General features: G+C 35.7%; 1 protein-coding gene and 2 long non-coding RNA genes across 8 annotated transcripts in view; all 3 read left to right on the forward strand.

Annotated features, from left to right (window-relative positions):
• The first annotated feature begins 361 nt into the window (after nt 1–361).
• Nucleotides 362–2,307, forward strand: LOC128018046 (uncharacterized). 2 transcript variants are annotated; one of them, XR_008184704.1, is made up of 5 exons: nt 362–501; nt 803–861; nt 950–1,015; nt 1,702–1,838; nt 1,954–2,307. It is a non-coding gene; the product is annotated as an uncharacterized LOC128018046 (long non-coding RNA). The 2 variants fall into 2 exon arrangements; XR_008184705.1 differs by having other exon boundaries at nt 1,779–1,838.
• Nucleotides 2,308–3,596: 1,289 nt separating this feature from the next.
• Nucleotides 3,597–4,815, forward strand: LOC128018047 (uncharacterized). Of its 2 annotated transcripts, none has more exons than XR_008184707.1 (3): nt 3,597–3,901; nt 4,047–4,082; nt 4,176–4,815. It is a non-coding gene; the product is annotated as an uncharacterized LOC128018047 (long non-coding RNA). The 2 variants fall into 2 exon arrangements; XR_008184706.1 differs by having other exon boundaries at nt 3,597–3,821.
• Nucleotides 4,816–5,926: 1,111 nt separating this feature from the next.
• Nucleotides 5,927–12,249, forward strand: part of LOC128018495 (calphotin) — a 10,092-nt gene continuing 3,769 nt past the window's right edge. Inside the window, exons 1-4 of one of the 4 annotated variants that reach the window (XM_052604044.1) lie at nt 5,927–6,155; nt 8,342–8,683; nt 11,693–11,740; nt 12,103–12,138. In XM_052604044.1, the coding sequence (XP_052460004.1) occupies nt 6,111–6,155; nt 8,342–8,683; nt 11,693–11,740; nt 12,103–12,138 (471 nt within the window). In that variant the 5' untranslated portion in view covers nt 5,927–6,110. Of the gene's footprint in view, nt 6,156–8,341; nt 8,684–9,954; nt 10,093–11,692; nt 11,741–12,102; nt 12,139–12,249 lie in introns of those variants that run through there. The other 3 variants (XM_052604043.1, XM_052604042.1, XM_052604045.1) reach the window with 3 other exon arrangements.

Consider the following 12,249-nt stretch of genomic DNA (forward strand, 5'->3'; position numbering starts at 1 on the left):
TGTTTTTGTGAATTATATTGAATGACAATCTTAAAGTTAGCCGGTTAAAAAAATAAAAAAAATAAATGACTTCTTAGATAACATAAAAAATTATATGCAAAAAAAAACATTTGAGTGGGTTTATAACTGGGCAGAAAACAAGCTTTGTAAACATCAACATTAATTGAAATTGTGGAACTTACAGGAGCATGGCCACATCTTTAACTGGGTGGCATTTTAATGCATATCAACAGCACCATCTAAAGGTCTTAAAATTAAACTAGGTTTGATATTGTTTTGTGTTAAAGGCTTTGTTTATGAGTAACCCAAGAGTGCAGTCTGGACGATGGGGCGGGGCGACACTTCGAGGCGGAGCGACACGTGTCGCCCCGCCCATTTTTTTTGTTTTCCCCGCCTTTGACATTTTCCTCCGAGCCAGCAGGGGGCAGTTTGCGTTGAAACAAACAGAACGGTGGCAACTACAGCAGCAGAGTAATAACGCTATTCCGTTGATTGCTTGAGGTGAGTAAAAGTGCTTGTGTAAATATCTTATAATATGAAATGCAATGTTCGATAATTTATTTATCCATGGTACGTTCAATTTGAATAATTATTGTTAATAATTGTTATAAATTGCTAATTTTATTGTTCTTTGTGGATTGTAACAGTACACTCTGTACATGGCTTTAGTTCATTCGATTTTACAGAGGTATGGCATCACATTTGTCAAGTTATTTGAACAGACATGCATGATTTTTGTGTGTATATTATTATTATTATTATTATTATTATTATTATTTTTTTTTTTTTTTTTTTTTTTCAGGATGACATGATCAGGAGGTGGTGGTGTTCTGTTCTCCTGGACAGCTTTACTCCGCAAATGTATGTAGCTGTTTGAATGTTGCTACATGAAACATTACTCTGTACTATATCTAGCAATATACCTACCTCTTGACATTTGTTCTTTTAGAGCTCAACCACTGAGGGGAGGAACTTCACCATTCACCATGTCTTCAGGCAGAGTCCAGCAAAGCAGGTTATTTGTGCACATACATTCATTAAGAACTAATAATTACATATGTGTGCACATGCAGAGGTATTTTAGTTATTACAGCTACATAGTTGCTCAGATGTGAAATTGGTATTATGTACAAGTACTATATTGGTCAGCACTGTGGATTATTTAATATATAGCTATCAGTTAACATCAGCATCAAAGACATTTAAAAAACATTTCAGCTTAATTCATTTTCAGAGAGCAGCGAGTGTTTTAAATAACTTCTGTTTGCGATCTAATGTGGATTTTGTTCACCATATAAGACAGAAATATTTATATTCAATGTAAAAGATCTTCATGTGGATCATGCATACAAATATATACAAATATCTCACTGGATTATTACAATTAATGGCAAAATGAATGTGTGGAAATGTAAACTAATATATCCTACTGACACATAACAGCAAAAGATATAAATAATTGGCTTAAAACAGTTTTTTTTCAATGTGAAAATACTAACATGCCTAATACTTCTGCACAGTACTGTATATATTAACATTTTATTAGTGTTATTATAAAAGAATGAGTATGCAGTTGTGACAACAATCTATAGAGTTTTTAATGAGAGTTTTAAAGCAAGGTTGTCTGTATTCAGTGTTTATATGTTTAATAACTTTTATATACATGTATAAATAAACCTATGTATGTTTTTGATTCAACAGCTTCAACTGGAAATCCTCAGGGAAGTTATTTTGTCGGCGGGTGACTCTGCATATTTGACACTTTCTCTGGTTTGCAGATGGTTTAGGGATGTGCTCCGAAGTTTTTCGGAAAGCGGCACAGTTTGCCTGGCTAGACAGTAAGATTTCCCCGTTTAATGCTCATTCTCCAATTTAATTTTGTAGTAGAAGGCTGTTAAACTTTTTTTGTATTGTTATTATTATCTTTCATGTATTTTGTCTTTAGACTATAAGTTGTGGCCAACTGGAAGAATTGTACTCCTGTCTCCTGACCGGAACAAGTTCAGACGGATGTACAGCATCAGGGAATGCTTGCAGTGCAGAGCCCTTTTCAAGGTTAACCCACCAGGGTACAGGGAAGAGACCGGCGTGGTGATCTTCTGGGCTTTTGTTTACACAGGATTTTGTTCCAAGGACTGTTTTTTTGTTTTGTTTTGTTTTTGTTTTTTTTGCGGCATGAAACACATTTGTGTGTTAAGTTCATTGAAGGGAAATAGAGAATGGACTGAGATAAACTGGTTTTGATGTATTAATTGATGTCATTTAAAGTTAAACTTTGCAGTGTATAATGTTTTAATAAAAAAGCTATGGAAAACACGTGCATGACAACAGGTTTCAGTCATTTACATCAGTCTATCATTCTTTAAGGTTTCTCATATTTGATGATAACATAATTTGCTATGCATTGCTCATAATGGATTCTTAATTTAGTTGTGACAGGATTGTGAGGATTAATGAGGTTTTCAGTAGTGCAGTTCAGAAAACAAATAACAGAAAGTAACAAGTGTTTTTCAAGTAACAAGTTCTTTAGAACCTGTATAGTTCCTTCCTTGCAAAAAGTAACCATGGATTTATTGTAGTAAAATATTTGTTGGCATATGAATTACTGTGAGCTGTAATTATAAAAACACCATAGTTTTACTATAGTTACTGTAGCAGAACCATGGTAAATTTTCGTAGGGGCCAAGGGAATGTTCAGAATATTATTGGTGACGTTCAGAGACTGGTGACAATTTGTTACACACACGACGCACACACACACACATACATACATATGCATATACATATACACACACACACACACACACACACACACATATATATATATATATATATAATTTGAATATATAAATCAAGGTACTCCTACTACTCCATGACTATCTACATAACCATACTTCGCATAATATTGCTGTGTCATTTTCAAACCAGCGAGTAATGCTGAGTTAGCGTCTACAGCAATTGAGGGAGTAGAACATTTATTTCTATTCTGTTCGTCGTAATCCCAAACTCTTTGTATTTATACGGGATGTTGTGGAAATGCAACAATAAATGCAAAAACATTTATACACAACATTTATATTCACTTTTTAATTTATATTAAAAGTTTATTCATCTGAGTGTCTACTTCCGCATTCCAATTCTGCTAATAGCGTCATAATTCTCTATACCAATAAGTTGTAAAATCGTCACTCATCTGTACACCAATAAGCTCATCTTAATCATAAACCAATAACCGCTGAGGTGGGCGGGGCGACACGTGTCGCTCCGCCCCAACACTCTGGGATACTTGTTGTTTATTAAAGGCGTGCAGCTGACATGAAATATAAGGGAAGATTACATGTCCTGTGGTGGTCTTTCTTTATATGAAGCTTTAATACAGAAACTTGCCATGCCGTGAAAATGAGCAGTAAATGCAAAATGTAAAAAAAAAAAAAAGGTGAGAAACCGACCCTAAAATATAATTTAAAAAAAATAATGGTAAAATTACAGCACCATCTAGACTATTTCGCTAAACTACTACTAATAAAAATAAACAGAAAAGTGAATCCAGAAATGGTTCGTTTGCAGTCTAAACTCTTATTTTGAAACGCGAGCGCTGGACATGACCGGAAATCATACTGTGAATTGTTTTATGTTATGGTTTCTTCTTTTATATTTACGGTATCTTTAACTTATATTGAAAAGCGACAAAAATTAGACAGATGCCAGAGAAGATTATCGCATGTTATGAAATGAATGTCAGTTGTCAAACCCGGATGCTTAAACAGATGCGCTTAATGTGAGATTTGGCCACCAGATCTGTTACCTTTGACAAAGTTAAGGTGCGTGTGTAGACGTCATCCCGCAGCACAAGCGGGAGAATCAACTAAAATAGACATCAACTATCGTGGCATACCTTAATGTAACGTGACCTCTGCTGTGAATTGCAGTGCAGAATTTTACAGATTGTAGCCCATGTACATCCTTCTGTCCTCATTAATATGTTCATGAAATATATATTTTGACATATATTAAACAACATTGTTATGCTTTTATTTTTTTTGCAGACTCTGGAGGTCCACTTTAGGAAGGAGATATTTGAGGTGATGTTGTGAAGCCTTTAATTAGCCTTTAATTTTTTCTTATTTATGTCATATGCCACAAATGTGTTTTAACTGTTTACTTTCTCTTACCAGTGAAGGACTTTGATGGGCGACCATGCATAGTGTGCCTGTGGCATACATATATTACATTAACTGAGGGTCTCTATTAGGCAGTAGACCCTTCTGTGAAACCCCTGAAACCAACCTGGTGCTTTAAATGTGTTAAACAAAGAGTCCACACAGTGACGCCGTCTACTGAAGACGTGTTCCTCACCTTAAACTCAATGACTCGCCAGGACCCAATGACTCTGATTACTATCAAATGGAGAAATATAGAAACACTTTTCTGAAAGTCTGGCCGAAGAACACAAAGTGACATTACAGGAAGAGATATTTTAAAAAAGATGAGTGTTTTAGGTTTCAGCTGATCAACAAATGTGTTCTGCTGAGTTTGTTTTTTTGCGGTAACTGCAGGAAAATCTAGTTAAGCTATAAAGCTGGTCTAGTTGGTTTGTAACAGATCTAAGATGGTCAGCCTATCCAGTTATGTCTGTAGTACACTTAGGATGTTCTAAACTACTTCTTATAATATTATTAATTAAGTTTGGCACAATTATATTTACATTATGGTGTTACTAAAAATGATGATAAAGTTATAGGAAATTATGAAGTGAAATAATGTACTGTTATATTCCCTGTTTAAATCAAAGAATGAACACAGTTTGTGCTCAGACTCAAGTTTCCAACGTCTTTTATTAATATTTTTAATTTTGTGAAGAGGAGGGAGGTCCTAACAGCTGGTAGAGGGTGACTGGTAGTGGAGTGGTGACTGGTAGTGGAGTGTGTAAGGAGGACAGAGGGTGATACGGAAAAATAAACAGCCAAGGATGGAAATGAAAGGAGGTGTTTAAATGAGAGAAATGAGTTTGTAATCTGTGTGTAAAAAGGAGTGGCAGACAATGACCCAAAAGAAGACCTGTAAGATGAGATGCAGGAAGTAATTTCCATTCCAATCAATATCAAGTATGCAATGCATACAGGTTTGATCTCACCTACATGCACATTATAGCGCACAATATTTTTAATACTTGATTTGTTCATATTTTAAGAACATTCTGCAAAACAAAAACAATCAAACTGTAGCAACCTAAGCACACTTTAACCCCGTACCTACTCCCGTGCATCGTGTAGATGCAAATTATTTAGAGTTGCACAGAATGTCTAATTGCTTATAGTTAGTAGTTTGTCTGCAGTGAACACATTTTTACCCTAAAGTGATCTAAACCTGACAAAATCTAAAAAAAAAAAAAACTCCCTTTGGGGATGTCCTAATTTGTAAAACTGGTTTAAAAAATAAAGTTTTTTTAAACATTTAAAAAATGCAAAAAGTTGTGTGTGTGTGTGTGTGTGTTTTGTTGTCCCTGAGAGAAATAGAGCAGGAATGTACTGGAACATCATGTGCTACATCATATGTGTATGTAGATAGAACTTAAATCACTAAATTGTAGCCTATATGTGTATATATAGGTCTAATTAAAAATGAATTGGTCAGCTTTTTCATTTGTAACACACATTCACACTTAGTGCTGAATATACGCAATTGTTAATCTAAACGTGGAACATTTGTTTTACTTTTTACATGGCCGTGTCCAACTAAAACCCCACTTATGCAAAACACCGATTTTTAAATAGACTTTCCTATCATATGTTTTCATGTTTTCTCTGGAATCGCGTGCATGTGGAGTAGCTTTCAAAAGTGAGATTGTAATAATGTTATGCAACTTTGCAAAGAGCTGTGGGGTCTGCCCACTTCATGTCACGACGATGAAGGCTGATGCTGAGATGTGTGGACTGCCTTCCCCCATCGGCAGACAGACAGATGAAACAAATCAACGCGCCTTTAAATAGAAGCGTATTGTCATTCTGACTGCTGTTATTTGACTGCCAGAGCAGAGACGGCCCGCTCGTCATCCATTGCAGAAGAACATACTTTTTATTCTTTCATTCCACACACTCTTCACAGTAAACATGCCTAGCAAGAGAAAGCAGAACAAGCGCCGAATGAGAAAAGTGGTGAGTACATTTACTTTCCCACTATTTTTTATTCTTTATTTGTATTCAGATTCATTGTCCTGCAAACAATTCAGATACATTTTTTAGCGTCCAAAATTAATGTCTAATTAAATTTTGTAGGTTGTTCTGTCAGTTTTGCATGGACTTTTTATATATATTTTTTCTTTTCTTTTTTTTAATAAACCGTAGCATAATTCATTTTTAGCTATCCTTTCTCCAATGACGTTAATTAATTCTGTTTATTTATTATAAATAATATTCAGTGAACTGTCGTCATGTTTTTCTGGTCATTGGTCCATTTCCATATGAAGAATTTATTGATCTTTTCTGAGACTATTATACTTGCAGTGCCATCTGTAATTCAAGGGGTGTGTCCCATAAGAACCTTGTATCTCTAGAAACATTTGGATTAATAGATAAATAATAAATAACAATAATTTTTTAAATATTGCAAATATTTTCATTGTAAAACTTTTTTTTTTTTTAATTGTTGCTTGGATTGTGCATTTGAAATGCCCATTTAAAATAACATACAGTACTACTGACTTCTGACCATCACTGTTTAGCATTGTGCCTGATAACAATAAATACCAGATTAATAATAATAATAATTACTGTGTGTTTTTGTGTATATTCCAATGGTGTGATTCGCCTCTAATTAAAGTGTGATTGGTTTGCTTTGTGGTCTATTTTCTTTGTTCTGTCGGTGCAATAAACCAAATCTTGCTTTTTGATCCCACCTCCAAACTCTTGTTGATTTTGGCACGTCCTTTGGGTGAGTCTAATTCCAAATATGGCTCAGGGCACATTCTAACAGGAGCAGTTCGTCCAGAGTTTGCATCCAATGGTTTTGTTTATAACAGACCCATTATAAACCCATTGCTTTTTAATAAATATATTTTTAGAAAGTGACATAGTTTCCATTTTCTCAGTGCAAAGAAATGTTGCACTATATTGACCATGCCTCACCACTCCAAGACATTTTTTCTCCTCTGGCCAGTGCCATAATGAAACACACAGTTTGTGCATATGAACACTGGACTCTTTGTTTGAATTTTACAGCAGCTTTTTAAAGTGTATGTCATTAAAATCTCACCCTTTTCATTCTGCTTCGCTTAACATGTAGCTGATTAATGCTCACTTGTTATCCTAAAACCTTGTCGTGCAGTCATATCAACAGAACTGCATTTCACACATGTACAGAAATAGAGGGGTATCTTTTATCTCTCTAGCTGTTAAGCCCCCAGATACAGCTGGTCCTGAGCAGGGCACATTTCATCGTCGCTAATCATCCTGGTAAAATTGGAAATAGTGAGTACTGGGGGTTGAGTGCATTTTAACTCCCTGTTTGTTGCTAACCACCCTTCAAAACAGAAGAAACATTTTTTTTAGCTCAACTGCCAGTTCCAATCAGCTCATATTTTTCAGCTGTAGGCCCATCCACAACCTTCCTTGAAGAAAATGTGTTTCCTTCCTATCTTTTTTTTTTCTTCTTTTTTCTACCCACCTCCTCTGTTCACCCAAACGGCAGGCCATTTATTCTGTTATGTTGGCCTGTTTCATGGAACGTGGCCCATGTTTTGGCTGATTTGGCTCTGTCTGCGCTGATGCTGGTCTTCACACATGGTTGCATAATTTGGCCTTAATTTTGCTGGCCACTGTACACCCCATACATGCACAATGAGAGCTTAAATTCTTTTGAGGCCTATGTAAACTGCACTGAACAGCTCGTGCTTTTGGATAATGAAGCTGTGAGTGTGATAATAATGAGATTATGGTTCCATTATGACATGATTAGCATTTTTGTCCATTCTGTTTAGCCCCATCCAGAGCTCCAAGGGGTGCTGACTCTTCCAAATCGCTTGACTAGGAATGTCTGAACCAACTGGATTCAGACATTTTTAACCAATCTCAAAATTCATCCTTTCAAATTTTTTAAATCAGACATTGCATTACCATGTAAATGGTACATCAATATCATGTTACAAAATATTTTCATTCATGAATTATAAAAATGTAAGTTTGGATCGTGCACTACAAAGTCAATGTTCAAAAATGTGAGTGACAGTTAAGGGGTTAAACCCTGTATAACTCCATTATGAGGTCAACTGAACTAAAGATAAGAAATAAATTTGTTCTGATTTCAAAACTCAATTATTTCTAATTCTTTCATTTGATTTGAGTAGCATGCCCAGAGAAAGGCTTTGGAGGAGAGGTTCGTCTCCTCTGGAAAGGGAACCCCAGGAGTGTGTGCAGTCCCTGCCCCAGTTCCTGCAAAAGTTCCAGTTTCTAAAATCTCAGAGTGTCCCATTGCGGTTCCGATTCCCCTGGCAGTGATTGCTCCCATTGATATTCCTGCTGAAGTTCCTCCTGCTGAAGTTACTCCTACAGAACCAGTCATGGTAGAAGCCCCAGTCACGGATACCATCAAAGACGAAGTGGTGAAAGCTGCAGAGGACCTAAGACAAACCCCAGTGGAACCCTCTGCAAAAGAGCTAGATGACACTGTTGCCATTCCATTATCAGAGGTAAGTTGCTATTGATCCCCATTCTTTGAGGTCAGTCAAATAGATTCAGAGCTGGTAATAATTATCAAGTGCACAACAAAAATTGAAGGAAGTAATTATCAGTTATTACATTCAACTCCAAAAAAAAAAAAGTCTTTAATTTATCATTCAGATGTTACTGTTGGAACCAATATAAAAATATTTGCCTGGCAGTAATCACTTTTTGCAATGTAGGAGGGCAATATTTTAGTGAGCCAACATTGTGTACAGCATGCCTGGAGCCATGGCAGATTTTTCCGAACTGCAGTTTTTTCTTTTTTTTAAATAAGTTTATAAGCTTTTCTGAATGCTGCTCCCTTTTTAGGAACAATATTTTATGCTTATCATTGAACACCAGTTGGCTCTGCAGGATTTTTAATTTGTGGAAAGTGTTGAATATATGAGGGTAGTTATTCTCGTGTTTTTTTTCTTAGGCCTGGTTTCACACATACTCTATCTTTTAGTAAGTCTAATCATCATAAGCAAGGCTACCAAAAAAGGGGTGGGCAACTGGACTTTTTGTCCCAGGCACAAGCTTGAGGGGTGCTCAGATTGTAAAGTGATCACAGTTTAAACTGAGGGGGACAAGGAAACGCTATATATATATATATATATATATATATATATATATATATATATATATATATATATATTTCAACCAATACAGCCCTGGAAAGGGTCTGTGATTATTTTTATTATTTTTTATTTTTTTGTACTAGGCCCTATAGTTGCTTACTGAGCATAAAGGTGCATTCACATTTACTGTTGTTTGGCAAATTTTGAGGGCAAATACACATTATTTCAATAGGAAACCTCACATTCTGGAATTTCTCATGCATTACAAGTAACGCAAGTTATGTAATCAGAGTAGTTTTTTTCAAGTAACTGTTACACATTATCGGAGTTAATTTTTTCAAATAATTAACACAAGTTACTTTGTTTTCCCATTGATTTACTGACACCTCTCCTGTCCCCGTGTTAAGAGAAAGATAATTACACAATTATTTACTTTTTATGGAGTAAAGCAATATTGTAATGCATTCCTCTTAAAAGTAACTTTCCCTAAAACTGATTGTGCCTATATGCAAGCTGACGTTCCCCCTTAATATAAAGTCACTGCCACTCTCTCCTCAAACTCCTGCACCTCACCCTCCCTTCTGTTTTTTGAAGAGCAGCCAATCTCTTAAAGCCCACCCTTCTTTTCCTGTGAGCACTGCTTTAGCTTCTCCTCTCGCTTCACAGACATCACAAGTGCTTGGGTTGGACATCCAAACACATACCCTTATAGTTTACTGGAGTGTCAGGTCTGTGACAGCATGGGTCTCATTCTCAGTTGGTTTCGAGGCCCTCGTGAGCCCTTTGACTTGCTGGATGTCTCTGTGGAAACGCAGGTGAGCTCCCACCTTAATGGATGGAGGCTTGGTGAAGGGGTTTAGCTAGTGGAAAAATAATGTTTTGTACTCTCTGTGTGTCCCCCCACCGCCCAGCTTTCTTTCTCTTCTCCTAGTATTTGTTGTAGGGGCCAATGTGGGCGTTTCAGTGGCTAGTATGTTAGGCAGTGTGGAGGAGGAGCTTATATGTGTATGTGCAGATAGGTGGGTGGAGACGAGGTATGTGTTTGGGTGGGGTGCATGGCCTTGTCATGCATGATAATGGGGGACAGGGGGGTGGCACCTTTAATAATTTATCGTAAAATTCAACTCTCTGAATTTAGGGGAGTTACTAGATTTGAAAATTAGAACTGTAAAAGCAATTGTTTTCGAAATAAAAACTTAATTAACAATAGCCATTGTTTTGTAACCATTTTTGAAGGAAAAGAATGTGAAGCAGATATCTTTATATATCATAAACACATGCTCAGCTCTGAGGAGCCGTGGTGGCTAACAGAATCTCCTTTGTCTTTAACGATAATCTTTGTGACAACAGTTGTGTGTGTGTTTTGTACAAGTCTTTTTTGTAGTTGATACAATGAATGTAGTTAAATGTCATTCTGAGCATGATGTGAGCATATATTAAACATGAAATGGGGATCCAAATAAACAAAAAAATGAAATAGTAATACTTTACCATGGTTTTTATAGTTTTTAATGTTCTTTTTTTATCTAACCTAGATTAGTTTAGTTTTTACTTTGTCATTAGTATTAGGATTTTCTAGTTTTAGTTTTTAACATTTTAGCGCTGCTAGAGTTTATGTGCTATTTGAACATGTTTGATGGAGTAAAACTTTCTCAGCACTGTCTTGTAGCATTTTCATGCTTAATGAAGATGAATTTTAGCATGTTTTAAAAGATTCACATTATTGCATTAATTTTCATTCATGATTGCTTATAGGTTTACTTTTATAGGTAAAATTTTAGTCTCGTACAACCTTAAGTGTGGCCCACTTAAAAGAGAAACTTGATTTCCATATGCTGATAGGTATAGAATTTCCACAACGTCATAATTATTACTTGCTATGTCATAATTGTGACTATGATACCAAAGCATGACTTTTTTCTTGTATGGCAGAAATGGGCTTCCACAAGTACAGTACATGCACTGGAGAGTTGGAACAGTGGAAGATCTCAGAACAGCCATACTGTTTCATTTTTGTTGTTTTTTCCCCAGAAAAAGTTAAATTAGCCATGGAACATTTTGTTCTGTTCCCACAGGGGGCATTTGGTGCACTTACCTTCTGTTAAGCAAGTGCAAGTGTTCATCATACTCAATATTTCAGCAACATGCATATGTTGTACTCGTGCTACACTTTGCTCTGCAATGAACATGCATTATTACTATTATTACTATTACTATTACCATTTCTCACTATTTGTTAAAGTGAGATTTGTCTAAATTCATAACTTTTGGTTTGAGATTCTTGTTGTTGTTTCATAATGTATAAATTAAATTGTTGTAAAATGTTATGATTGTCAGTATTTTTACACAGTTGTGTAATACAAATAATCTTTAGTGTGAAATGGACATTGAGTTTTAAAATCTTGTGCTTTTTAGGTCACATCATCTACAGATGAGCCAGCATCTACCCCTGCAGAATCTAAGGTATGGTAACATGCCATATCCCATCAGCCCTTGACATTTCACTAGTTTTTATCTACTAAACACCCTTGCCTTTGGCCACTCACACTAATGGGCTGGTAAAGGTGTTTTTTTCTAATTAGCAGGCCTCCGGCGCCACACCTTACCTTTCAGGCTGCACTAACATGCTTTTCTCATAACTTTCCTTTATGAGGTGTAAAGAAAACATATTAACCCATACTACCTAGGACTCTAGCTTTACACAGATATACAGCATGCCTATAGAACATACACAAATAAGACTTTGTAATGGGTATGTATAAGACTTTATCAATGAAATGTGTTCATTCTTTAATCATGATCTTTTTAAAATATGCTATTCACAGGTCCAGTTTGAGCACACTACACCTGTAGCCACAGAGGTAGGTTTATATATATATGAATAGATAGATAGATAATTTTATCTTAATAAATTAATATAACTTTTTATTTACTTAGTTATTTTTGGTTTCTTACTATTTGTTTTGCCACCA

This window comes from Carassius gibelio, chromosome A8 (genome assembly GCF_023724105.1).
Source record: "Carassius gibelio isolate Cgi1373 ecotype wild population from Czech Republic chromosome A8, carGib1.2-hapl.c, whole genome shotgun sequence".
Classification (NCBI taxonomy): domain Eukaryota; kingdom Metazoa; phylum Chordata; class Actinopteri; order Cypriniformes; family Cyprinidae; genus Carassius; species Carassius gibelio.